Source organism: Eleginops maclovinus, chromosome 17 (genome assembly GCF_036324505.1).
Source record: "Eleginops maclovinus isolate JMC-PN-2008 ecotype Puerto Natales chromosome 17, JC_Emac_rtc_rv5, whole genome shotgun sequence".
In the NCBI taxonomy this organism is placed as follows: domain Eukaryota; kingdom Metazoa; phylum Chordata; class Actinopteri; order Perciformes; family Eleginopidae; genus Eleginops; species Eleginops maclovinus.
The window spans coordinates 1,825,520-1,839,549 of record NC_086365.1 but is presented as its reverse complement, the minus strand read 5'-3'; the positions used below and the strand labels follow the sequence as shown (position 1 = coordinate 1,839,549).

Genomic DNA, 14,030 nt, shown 5'->3' with positions numbered 1-14,030 from the left:
TCAAAATAGTTTTGGAAAAGCACTCGTTGAAGAAATAGTCACTGGAAAAAGTTCTTTTCATCTGGGGCTGTATGCATAAACTGTCCAGAGAACCCTGAATAGTTCTCCATCCTCTGAGAGCAGTGACTCCCTGCAGCATTGCATCATGTTGTGGTCCCCTGGCCTGGATATAGGACTCCCTGTGGTTGTGGCTCCCGGCCTGGTGGCTCCAGAGCGGGCTGGCAGTGGCACAGATTCTGGGTGGTGGCCCGGTCATGGCTCTGGATCTCCTCCAACTGCAATCGCACTCCAGGGTTCTTCTCTACACTGCACTGAACGCAGTGAAGGTCACATAGAAAACAAAGGACACTAGAAACTAAAATACCTCTAAAATCCACACGAGACAGAGTGGAGCTGGGGCGCATTTATTTGCAGAACAATTCCAGAATGTCTATTTGCCTGACGGTGATTGTGTTGAGGATTTAGGGAAGAGTCCCACGGGGGGCAGATGGAATTAGGAAAGGAGCTGCTAGAGCGATAGAGCACCAAATGACCTCTGGCAGAAGAGGAAATGAGTGTTGTTAGGGGTTTGAGTGAATTAGCGGGGTCATTTGTATTCATGGCTTTCTTACAACAGCGAGATGCTGGAGTGGGCCCCTGAACGCTTTCATTGCAGTCACAGCGCAAGGAAGCCAGCCTCAGGCCCCCTAAAGCCCGGTCTGAAGCCATCATGTCTGCGAGCGGGATTTATTTGCTCGGTAACAAGATGAACCAGGTATTAGGTGTTGAGGCCGCTCCGGTCCCTTCACTGATTAAAATGGGTTCAAAGGGTTCTCGGTAAAGGGGGGGCTAAGGCTTTTTTTGTGTGTTAGTGTGCGTAAGTTGTCTCTGTGTGGTCTGAGCAGTAAACCCTCACCTGAGGTAACCAAAGGAGGAGAGTTTAGTTATGTGTTCTGTGGGGATTAGAGGGGGGCTGAGACCAGTAGCTCTCAGGATAGAAAATTAAATACAAGGAGAGTTAAAAATCCGACAGGGATCTGCTCATTTCATCTGGCTGACTCTTTATCGATCGGATGCAATAAAACACCCGTCTTTACATGGGATTTTGTTGGATCAAAGAGAACTTTCTCAAATACAGTCAGAAAAATATTACCGTTAATGCAACGAGGAACGGCCGCCATCATGTAAAAATCCACCGAGACGTAACCCAACTTATTCTAAGATATCTACATACAGTGTTTGCACTTTTGAGGTAAACAAATTTGAATTCAAAATTATTTAGAGGATTTTTTTTAACAAGTTACTGTTCAACGTATTATTTGATTAATAAACAAACATTTAGTAAATGTATATCTATGTTTGTCTTCTATGTCATTTTATACATGTATTAATGGCTGATATGATATCTTCCAAGATGATATTCCTCATTTTATGTGTATTTCCAATAAGCATCCAGCAATATGTGTTGTAATATTATTATTGTTACATATCGGTCAGGAAACACCTTTGTTTGGTAAAGAGAAGGTTGTGGTTTGAGTGGAATTGATGTGGCAAATGAGTGAACTTAACTAAAATAACCATTTAAAAGACATTATCTGAGTAAGGTAGCGATGTTCATCCCTTCCGCAGCCAAACATGCACTTTGGCATGTTATGGGCTTACCGAAGACATTTGTTCCAGAGCTAGGCCACGCCCCTTTCCAATCTGTGTTTCCTGGCTAGAAACAGCAGGCAGTTCAGCCTCACACCTCTGTTAAACAGTGAAGTTTCAGTTTGAGTGCATCCTTGACTACAAGTACGTAATGTGTTTGTTAATAAAGCTTTTTTTTGATAGCACTTTAGTTCTAAGTATACCAGCTGTTCATTTAATTTAGTAGTAGGTTAATATTGAGTTAGATCTAATGTGAGCTAATGCTGATGCTTTTCTTTCCTTTATAACTAAACATACACATCTCAACATGACTGTAGTACCAATCCATATTTAAATTCAGTTAATAATAAACCTTAAGAGCAGATCCCTGCCTCCCATGTCCTGACTAGACATCCCATAATGTTGTCTACTTTCCTAACCAGCTAGAGCTTCATACCATACAGTGCATTCATTTGTGTAGGTGTAGCATCTAATTTATTCCATTTCGTTCTTCGCTAACAAAGTTAGGGAAACAATGTTAAAGTCAAACTTAGTGTTTCCTGTTAACTAATAAAATAAAGACCCATCACATTTCCACACAGTAAGGCATAGGCCTACATCTAATTAATGAAATACCGGATCAGTACCCAAACCCAAAGCCCTGTTTTTTGTTGTTCATTGACTAAATAGGCAAAGCAAGATGGGCTATCATCATGTCAGTATGCTGTGGTACAAGAAAAAATATGATAGTTTCATTTAAATTCAGTGTAGAGTAAGTATCAGTGTCTTCTCAGGTATAATTATGGGATCCCCCTAGTCTTACCCTCTCAGAGCAGTCAAAGTGTTTGTACTGAATTCTGGAGTCTGCTGTGCTGAAGGTTCAGTGTGACCTGATGGAAACCTCCACCTACATACATTTTAGCCACCTTCTGAGGCTGCTCTCAGTGAGCGCAACAGTAAAACAATCTCAATGAACTCCTCAATCTCCAGCAGATTACACCGACATGAATCACCACTGATTAATCACCAAGTTTTATTCGCCCCACCAGCAGCTCAGTGTGGAGGAGAGACGTTGCTCTGGCTGCTGGGATCCGTCTTTAGTGCCTTTATACAGACAGTCTATGGTGCAGACCAGGGCTCTCATTCGGAGACGAGTGGATTGCTGAAGGGTTTGGCAGCGGAGAGTGGAGAAGCCAATGGGCTGACTACAGCAGGAAACACCACACAACACTACTGTACCGTGTGGTGCTTCACTGTGTGTGCCACGTCGCACGTAGGACTGGTAACAATGTGTGTAAACTTACATTATTTCATGGTTTGGAATCAAGCTTTATTGCATCTTTTTAAGTTGCCTTTTGCAGTTCCTGTGTAAACTTTACACCACTATTTTGATCATAGCTGTACGGTTTTGATGTAAATAACAATAATTGTGAAAAAGGTTGCTAATGCACAAGCTAGGTTTTTCTCATGAGGTTGGCCATCAATGGATGTGAAGACACCATTAATAATGTGTTTATATTTCAACATTTCAGTTTTTAGACCTTCAAATAAAACACTACACAGGAAGCGTCATTGTAATCCCGTCAGAGTTTGAGTAATTGCGCCATGTATTCAATCATTTGAAACGTACCACTAATTGGTGATATCTCTATCACAGATTAAGAATGTAATCAATGATTTAGTTTATATGTAGGACATAAAAAGTTTGACATGAAATGCTTGCCACTAATGTAAACATTTTAAAGAATTGAGGTATGTGAACTCCAAATCAATCAGTCATTCAGTCATTCATTCAGACGTTTATCACTCAGTATGTTTCTCAATGTTTCCTTCACAGACGGAGCTTCCTCTAGAGAAACATGGCTAACACATTCTGAATCACAAATGAAGTTATCTGGCATTTATTGTTCTGAAAAATGTGTTCTACATATCAGTGGTGGAATGTAACTAAAAAGTATGTTTTCTCAAGTGTTGTACTAAAACCTTTTGGACATATTTGTTCTTAAACTGATATGGTGTTATGTAATATCACTGTACTACTAATCTACACAGTATTTCAAGTATTAACATTTTGTCCACACTGACAAAGTACTCACGAATATGCTTTAATATGCATATAAACAGGATAATATAACAAAAGTGTCTAAGTATCTAAAGTGGACTTTGTCTTGTGATGCGTTTAATTTATGCTTCTTCTGTAGTTTTTGATTTAGATTTTACTTGAGTGACATTTTGAGATCAGGGCTTTTACTTGTGGTAGATTATTTTAAGACCACAGTATTTGAACTTTTAGTTAAGTAAAGGGTCTGAATACTCTTAAAATGTCTTCAATCTCTATGGTCATAATTTCCGGTGAGAATAGTGTAAATGAGACGGGGGTCTGTCCCTCTTGGAGAGCGCACACCATGCAATCTTTTCCTCTCTTTTTCTACACCTCCCAGGATCCTGAGAGTCAGGTTCAAGGTTAATTCTTGTTTATGTAACAACAGCGTTCCCTTAACAGATGCCCATAATCTTTGATGCTAAGCTGGCCATATGTTTATGTGATCACATCCAAAGCCAGTCTGGATTACTGGATCTTTACATTTATACCTGTGATTCGCTTACAGAGCAATCACTGACGCACTGTAATCAGTATGCATGTTTCAACCAGAAAGATGAATTCTGTTTTTATCCCTGCTTGCAATCAGGAGCAACCATGTACACCAAGAATGTGATACACAGACAATATGGTAAGCTCATTCTGAAATTGCCATGCAAGATCCATAGTTTCCATTCCTCTGGGTCTGTTTAATTCATATCTTACACGAGTGCGAGAAACCTGGATGCACAAATAACCCTGAACGCACAGTGTGTCAGAAAGTGTGTAGCAGAGCAAATCAGAGCGCTTGCCTGTGGACAGCAAGGGTCAGAGGTCACAGCGATGAGAGCAAAACAGCCAGAGGATACACAGGAAGCTGCTCTAAATATACAGCACAGTGAAACGTGCCAGTGTGCATGTGAGCAGCCCTCCATTGTTCCCCCCCCCACCTCTAGTCAGACGGGAGTCAAAGAGGCAGTCACTTACTTGAATTACTGTACTGTAGCTCTCCTTTTTTTGTCCATCTTTTCACTGAATGGTCGTCTTGAAAAGCGTACTAACAACAATTCCATAACATCATCTTCACCTGCTGCCATTTTGATGTAAAAAAATCAATAAAACTTCAAATTAATTGCTACGTAGCACTTAAATAATCCTCTGTCTCGAGCCAGTGAACTAACGGGTCTTCTAGAATACCCTGGAATCGTGGGAAAATCTGAAAGAATACGCCCATTGGCTACGAAATATATGATTGGTTGATCAAATTGTCAATCCAGACATACGCTCTCATTCAGTTTAAGAGCCAGGGCATTCTATCAGGGATATAGAATACCCTGGTTGAAGGATATTCCTCCCGGAGACCCAGAAAAATATCTGATTGGTTGCATTTTTTTTCTAACACAAAACCACTCAAATGCATAGTGCATGGACCGAGAAAGACAAACACATGGAAGTAACACTGTAATATTCCAGATCAACAACAGATATGATTCTCATTTATTCATGTCTTTTAAACATTATTACATTTTATTTGTATAATTAATTTGATTTGATTTATTTTTATCTGAGGTTTCCAGGGTCTTCTCTGAATACCTACAAGGCCCTGATGGTTGACTACTGGTAACAGGTATACCCGGAGCCCCTAAAAGAATATGGACACGAAAAAAGAAAAAAATAACTTGTGCCCACAAGTTATTTTTTTGTGTTCACATAAAAGTAACTGGCGACGAGAAAGTTACTTGATCACTTACTTGTTCGCTATATTACTGCACTAATGTCCAAACCGTAACCCTGCAGAGGCTCCCTTGAGCAAGGCACTGAACCCCCAACTGTGTCTTGTATAACAAAAATATGCATGTTCATGGGCACCAACATGTACTTTGTGTGAGTAAAAAACTGAGTGGAAACTGAATTTCTTAAGTTTATTTTAGTTAAATAAAGGTTAATCTTCTTCTTCTAAACATAACAGTCTGCAATTAACTGGTGGTCTCCTGGGCGCTCTGGAAAACTTACATTCTTTACACCAGGGAAACCTTCAGTGTCTCACTCTGTGAACTTCCAGAATGATCATTCTAAAAAACGTTGCCCTATTGGTCATCGGCCAATCAGACTGCGAGCTAGCAACATCATTATAGGGCTTGAATTCCAGTTCAGAGATAAACAAGATGAACCGCAACAGCTGAATATTTGTGAACAGGGCAGCAGTCAGACCATCTGCAGCCAATTGACTTCTCCATCATCACAGCAGTATCACACAAACATACCCCCCCCCCCCCCACACACACACACACAAACACACACAGATTAAGCACTGTGACCGTTCTGACAACATGCTGCACTGTAACGGTCAGCTCCTGCTCTGGGACTGTCCTCGATTAATTTCACACTGTGCTGCCCGCTGAGGCCATTTCCTGGGACAAATGCTACTATGTGTTTAGAGAAACTGTGGAGGCTACAACACAGATTAGCTGATTATTCCCTGTGAAGGGCTGGCTGGATATCGGGTGGTATGCACTCAGTTAGCCCATCAAATGGACCAATCAGGATGCAGATCACTGGAGAAAGAGAAGCCGAGGACTGTAGAGGGTTGCAGACCGGATGTTTATTGTCACTGTTATAGCAGGGGGAGCTGAGGCCATGCTGGGTGTCAAAGCTACAACAAAACAACCCGCCCAGCAGGAAGACAGCTGAAAATGAGTTGTAATGCAGGTGTATGTAAATAAATAGGAAGAGGTCAACTATATTCATAAGTCACTGCTATTTGAAGGAGAAGATTGTTTCTTTCATTACCTCCACAGATGATATTATATTTGGCTCGATGAGCCTTTTATTAGCAGGATTGTGAAAAAACTAGCTAGTCATTAAACCTGGTGGAAGACCGTAAATGAGCCAAAAAATGAGGACAAAAATGATGTTTTATTATTGTAAACACTGCAACATGCTGTAGGGCGTTTGTGCTGCATTCATTTGGTGATGGAATAATCGGAAAAATTCTGACTAGGCTTCAAGTCTGAACAACTCTGAAACCACCATCAAGATGTTGGATGAATGCTCTGAGCAAGAAAATACAACCCACAGCTTCATTAAACCTTAAAGTTAAAACTTGGGAAATGAGACTATCTGAGGAGCACATGAACGCACCATTGGCCTTGAAAGATCGTGCTCTCCAGTTGTTTGTGAGTTAGCTAACTGCCAGATAATTAGCAGATAATTAAAAGTACATACCTGCCATATAGCTCAGTTGGTAGAGCTGGCGGCTCATGTACTGGGGCTTTGTCCCTATGCGGTGGACCTGGATTCGAATTCAGCCTGGGACCATTTGCCACATGTCTTCCCGTCTATCTCCCCCTTTCAACACTCTCACTTGCTTAAATAAAGGCACTTGTTGCCCAAAAACTTGTAGTACAGAACCCCTAAGGGGGACATGGAAACAAGAAAAAAAAAATGGTCTCAATTTATCTTCAGCGCCGAGAATGTTTTTTTCGTTCATGTGACCTTAGGGGCCCCATAAGTAGTAATCATAATAGTTTGAATTTTTATAGCGCCTTTCTAGATACCAAAGGCCGCTTTCCATTTTGTGAGGACAGGCAGAAAACAAATCAACAAACAAAAAACTAGGGCAAATAAAATGATACAAAAATAAAGTAAATAAAATAGAAAACAGAAATGGCAGTTGTGGTAGAAGAACGGGGGACTAAGATGAGTTAGTGGTCAAAGGCTATGAAGAGGGGAGTTTTTAGTGAGGATTTGAAGATGTCCAGGGAGGCAGCATTGCGGATCTCTGCAGGAAGAGCGTTCCAGAGGGTGGGGGCCGCAACACTGAACGCCCTGTCACCAACAGTTCGGAGGTGAGTGCGGGGAATAGAGAGAAGGCCCGTGTCCGGGGACCGCAGACTCTGTGTAGGGGTGTAGGGATGGAGGAGGTATGATAGGTACTGTGGAGCGAGGCCATGGAAAGACTCGTAGGTGAGGAGGAGGGTTTTGAAAGTGATCCGGGACTTGATCGGGAGCCAGTGAAGGTGGATGAGGGTGTGCTGCCATGGCTTGGTGCGGGTGAGAACTCTGGCGGCAGAGTTCTGGACATGCTCGAGCCTCTCCAGGGTTTTGCTGGGAACCCCGGGAGGACCCGATTACAGTAGTCCAATCGGGAGGTGATGAAGGCGTGTATGAGTGTTTCGGCCACAGAGTCGGAGAGAGAAGGCCGGAGTTGGGACATGTTTCTAAGATGATAGAAAGCAGATTCAGCGACCGATTTGATGTGAGCCTGGAAGGAGAGGATTGTGTCCAGGATGACCCCAAGGTTGCAGAGTTCAGGGGATGGAGAGATGGAGCAGCCATCCACAGAGAGGAGCAGATCTCCAACCTTCCGGAGTTGTGACTTGGGAGCCACAACCATGAGTTCTGTGTTTGTGCTGTTAAGTTTGAGTAGGTTTGATGACATCTAGTTTTTGATGTCCTGTAGGCAGTTGATAAGGGATTGAGGGGGGAGTTGAGTAGATGGTTTTGCGCAGAGATAGAGCTGTGTGTCATCAGCGTATGAATGGAAGTTTAGACCTTGCTGGCGGATGATTTGACCAAGTGGGAGAATGTAGATGTGAAGAGGAGGGGTCCCAGACCCAGACCCAGTAGGGTTTAATCGAGGAGCAAGGTCAATCGTAAACGATATCCCTTTCATATCTATTTTAATTATAACAGTGGTCTATTAATAACCCTGGATTATAACCATTTAAATGAATGTGTTGTGGTCATAGTCGCTTTCAAACTCTGCTGTCCGATTGTTTCATATTAGCTTTGTTACTGAAATGTTGAGGGGGGGATTTAAGTACTGATGCAATCCATAATGTTGGTTTTGGCAGGTCGTCCCTGCCACCCAGATCAGCTGAGAGCTCCAGCTCCACAAAACAGAGCCGTCTATAAACAGCAGCGTCACGTGTGGAGCTGCTGCAGGAGCTGTTTACTGACAACACTACAGGGTTGGTATTTTATTTTAGATGCACCCAAATGACCAAAATGCCAACCACAGAATAGTTTAGAGAGGCTTGTGTTGACAGTTGGATTTGGACAACTTGTTCTTTGTGTGATTATTTGCATCAAGGTTATGTCCCCATTGTCAGCCTCACAGTAACCTTATTAAAGTCTGCACGACTCCAAACAGGCTGCAGCAGTTTCCTGGTCGCCACAAGAGCTGGATTTCTAACCAATGGCCTGATAGGAGTTATTAGTACTGTCAGGGCTCTGATCGACTGCTTAGCTGAATCTTCTGGTTGTATTACAGGCATTTTCCATTTCCAAGGAGCATTAAGATAATATTACATAAAAACTAGAGAAATAATTGAGGAGGATTAATATTTGAATCCTTTTCTTAGGAACACAAATTTCCCACCTGAGTTAAACAGGGCAAGAATTATTTTGTCTTCCCTCGGCGTAATCACCTTACCACCCCTGAGTGCCACGATGTTATATATACACACAGTCATGCACAATGCCAGCCAGAGGAAAGAACAGGAGCCTTTGTGCCGGCTCACTGAGGCACATTATTGATTGCGTGGGCAAATGCGTCAAAGGACTGGAGCTCTCTTCCCCCCCCACCCCGAGCGTCTTACCTGACCACTCTGGTGCCGCCTTTGTTAACCTGCATGTCCACCATGCAGCCCGAGGTGACGTAGGAGGCCAGGTTCATCTCTGAGAACTCCGCCTGCAGGAAAGGACAAGATTACATGTTATATCCTACAGCATACTCTCTAAGGTCACTATATTTACAGTCACCAGAGGGGGAGAAGTACTCAGATCTTGTATTTGAGTAAAAGTAGAAGTACTCAGATCTTGTACTTGAGTAAAAGTAGAAGTACTCAGATCTTGTACTTGAGTAAAAGTATAAGTACTCAGATCTTGTACTTGAGTAAAGTAGAAGTACTCAGATCTTGTACTTGAGTAAAGTAGAAGTACCAGAGTGTAGGAATTCTCTGTCACAGTAAAAGTCCTGCATTCTAAATGTTCCTCCAGTGAAAGTAGAAAGTACTCTCATCTAAATGTACTTAAAGTAGCGACAGTAAAAGTAGTCATTGTTTGATTGGTCCATTTCAGAATAATATCTCTGATATGTTTTATAATTATTGATCATTAAAGTGTTCTCAGAGCTGGTAAAGGTGCAGCTAGTTTGAATGGCTCTGTATACTGCAGGGTAGCTGCTGAATTTACTGCAGGTGAACTAAAGTCTGATTTAAGGGCTGATTATATTTCATCATTAATCCAGATCTGTAAAGTAACTAAAGGGATTAAATACATGAAGTGGAGTACAAGTACACCATTTACCTCTGAACTGTAGTGGAGCAGAAGTACTAAGTAGCAACAAATGCAAATACTCAAGTCAAGACAAAGTACAGTAATTGAGCAAATGTACTTCCCACCCCTGGCAGGAAGGTCTCTACTTCGATACACAAACGGTCTTTCTGACAGAAATATATTTATTTTAAGTGAAAGTGAACATGTTCGGCTCTTTAGCTTGACATCTTCCTCACAAAGAAGGAGACAAAGACAGGAAAAGAACAAACAAGCCAGTAAAGACAAAAGATCACTTATGCTTGATTTAATTTTACACTCGTGTTTTGCCCAGCTGAGAGAAAAAGAAGGGGCAGCTGGTGGTGCGAGGAGGTAAATCAAGTTATCTGCAGCCTGTGGGACAGTGAGGGCCTTGTGCTGTAGCCCAGCTACCTAATGACTCAGTCCAACTCCCAGAGACACTCGAGGGCGGGGGGTATTGATAAGGACACGAGAGGAACAATGACATTTTCCTGCTTATTATCGTCAATAAATCTGCTATTTCATTGCTCCTGACCAATGAGCATTTCTAAAATGAACTTTCCTTTTGTCATATTCATGATGATGGTGTCGTTTTCACTGAGGAATTTACTTCAAGAAGAAAATGCCAAATCATATGAAATATAACACATGATTTTACTTCGCTGCATTGCCTCTATGAGCTCTGTTGTTGCATAAAGGCCATATCCATTAGAAGGAACTGAAGGTCTAGTTTTCTAGGTTGTAAATATCTTGCCTTTATATAATACTTGATGTGGCTTTGCTGAAGTTTAATGCAGCCTTGTGACGAAGTCATTGTGAATTGTTATTAGCTGATATTCGTTCTCTGCCAATCAGAAGAGTCGATTAGATGAAGCATTAATAATGACTTGAACCTTTTTCAATACTTATTGGTGTTTCACTGGGCTTCTCTTTTGCTAACGTTAAACAGCTTACACGCTCCTCTGCAGAACATCCTGTCTGACATAACGTACATTACCCTACAAACAAGCCTATTGGCCACAGATAGTCTTGGCTACTTACCATACAGCTATGATTACATGTAACTGTAACATTAAAACAGTCAAAAGTAATCAGATTACTCTAGCAGGATTACAGTGTTACAATACATTTAGAAATAAAGATTGATACATTATAGGTAGGATTTTCTTTATGATTTTCTTTAGGCTTTATCTTAAATCATTGTTACATTTATTTTGCGATGCAGTAGGTGGACACCTGATTTATTAAACAAAAATACAGTTTACTTTTGATTAACGTATCAGCTTAAACTGCAATTTTAAACTATTACTGTTACTACATTCTTGAAATGAAATATCCTGGTTTCTTCTTTTCTAACATAGGTTACATAGTCAGTAAAAAACGTCTTATTGTTTTTTATTTTCTGTTATTATATTTGCATTGCATTTGATATTGAGGTAATCCAAAAGTAACAGAAAGTAATCAGGTTACGGATGACATTCTCTGATATGTAACTAGTCACTGTAACGGATTACATTATTTAAGTAACCATCCCAACACACGCTGGATCACAAACATCCTATCTTCCCTTTGAGGGACCACTCAAGGCTGCGTCCTTCTAAACTCAGGTAGAGGAAGCGGTGGAGGCATGCTAGCCAGCAGCCAGGTGAGCTAACATGAAACACTGCCATGACTTCACATCATCTCTGAGGGTGGGGAGGGACATGGAGGCTCTAATGGGGCCTTAAACAGCCCGCCTGCTGACTCTGTGGACAAACAGAAATTGTATTTGACAGGATGTAAGTAAAAGAAGATCATGAATGCTTTAATTCTGTCCGTGAGTACTCCGACACTAAGTCACAACAATGTGTTCTGGGGGCAAATTACTAATATATTGCATTTTGGATATAAGCCGTCACACATGTGCAGCACATGGCTAATGGCTCATCAAAGAGGTATGTTTGTGTCTGCAGGGTTGATGGATTAAGTGGCTTGGTAAATAAATATCGAACAGCCTGTTCGCACAGTTTGTACCCTGTGTTGTTTGCAAAAGGGAAAAGCAGTTATTTGATTCCACATTAGAAAATTCATCTTGAGATATTTTAGTTTAGGAAGATTTTGTGATCTGGACAAAAACCTTTTAGCTAGCAAAATACAGAGCAGCTGTTTGAATGTCAGAAAGCTAATCATTAGCTGATGCTGTAACAGCTTCACAACAACACACGCCTGCACAGGCTGCTCCGCACAGGCTCCAGCACACAGGCAGTGTGACACGTCTCCTAGCAGGCTCCAACAGCGTCAACATGGATGGGATGGCAGCGAATCCTCCAGCTGACCCTCTACTCAACCCGGATCCTTCCAATGTGCATAGCAAGTCAAGTGTTATCTACACGTTCTCATACTGCGATCATCGGTTGATATTTTAAGCCTCCTTGCTAAACTGTACACTGGATACCATCTACATGAAGAGGAAATATCATCAGCAATATTCCCACAGAGATGCAGCTCCCATTCACACAGCGCTGAGGCCCATGTAAACTCTGTATGGGGGAGGGATTTGGTTTTGAAAAGAATGCGCCAACGTAAAGAAACTGGGCTTTTTTGCCAAAAGAAACACCCACCTCTTTTATTTATTTTGTTGCACTATGAGAGGAAGAGCAGGGGGCGAGTAAATGCCGTAATCGTATTTAGGGGACATCGAGGCGCCACTCACACTCATTGTGCCTCAGGGACATGCGCTTGGCTCCCTTCCTTTCTCAGCTCTTCTCTACTCGTTCCCGCCTCTGAAGGAAACATCTGTGTGCTCAGCAGCACATGTCTTACTTCCAAAGTCTGCGCAGACACATAGATACTCACATGTACACACACATCCTCCAACATTACATCTTCACAACAAATCCCATCGCACACAAACGTTGATTTTTGCCGCAGCGTGATAAACCTGAGAGGGGGCCAAGCATTCCACATCATCTCTGATTGGCCTGTTCTCGGGAAGAGAATTGCTAACAACCACTGGCATTCGGCAGTAATGGATGAAGAGGCTGGTGTGGGGGCACAGGCCCAGGAGCGGGGACAGGAAGCTTTTCACAGCACCATGGTAACCATCACGGTAACACATTCACAAGCTTGTATTGGGGCAGCTCTTGCCCTGGGAAAGGAAAACAGGAAGTTATACATGAAGCAACTGCCTCCAGAGCTGGATTCTTCTCATCTGGTGACCTGCATTCAGGCTGAATCAGGATTAGCTGTCAGATAATCTGTACGGAGGGACAGAATTACGGGAAGCCGTCTGGTTGTGATCAGGTTCAACCACATCTCAAGCTGAATATTTATGAAGTTCTTCTGTGGTGAGTTTCTGTTGTTTCTCTCCCACTGCTCACTGATCATTCATTTGTTTATCTTCAGAAATCAAAGCAAAGTTCAAATGCACAACACATGGCTAATGGAAGAGCTTCCACGGACCTGAAACACGGGCCTCCCTGTTGTGTTTTATCCATATTAACAAGGCAATTTAATGAACACAATTTGCTACTCAAATGAACAATAACTCAGACCTGACAAAAGCACTGAAGTGTGAGGAAGTGGTTCACCAAGCCTCATTTATCCCTGCAGTGCTGCATGCACTCCGTCCTCACTGCAGAACCACGTGAACCCATACACTCACACCCGCTCAGCAGCAACTCACCTGGAGTATTTCAGAGGGATTTCAGATATGGACTAACCAGTGTCCCTGAGGGTCAGGTTAAGGTGCCCTATGTATGGGAATGAGTCAGGATGATATTTTGTTTCAGGAAAAAAATCAATCTGGGAATTAAAATAAACCATGGTGTAAAGTAACTAAGTACATTTACTCAAGTACTGTGCTTAATACAATTTTGAGGCAGTTGTACTTTACTTAAGTATTTCAAATTCTTGCTACTTTGTTGTGTCTCCCTTCTTTGTGAGGAAGATGTCAAGCTAAAGAGCCGAACATGTTCACTTTCACTTGTTAAAATAAATATATTTCTGTCAGAAAGACCGTTTGTGTATCGAAGTAGAGACCTTCCTGCCAGGGGTGGGAAGT

The 14,030-nt window shown here is 42.0% G+C and overlaps 1 protein-coding gene across 1 annotated transcript in view; it reads right to left on the bottom strand.

Annotated features, from left to right (window-relative positions):
* LOC134878972 (synapsin-3-like) overlaps positions 1–14,030 on the bottom strand; it is a 125,043-nt gene that overhangs the window by 76,534 nt on the left and 34,479 nt on the right. Inside the window, exon 4 of the mRNA XM_063905166.1 lies at positions 9,292–9,383. Coding sequence (XP_063761236.1) covers positions 9,292–9,383 — 92 coding nt within the window. The remainder of the gene's footprint in view (positions 1–9,291; positions 9,384–14,030) is intronic.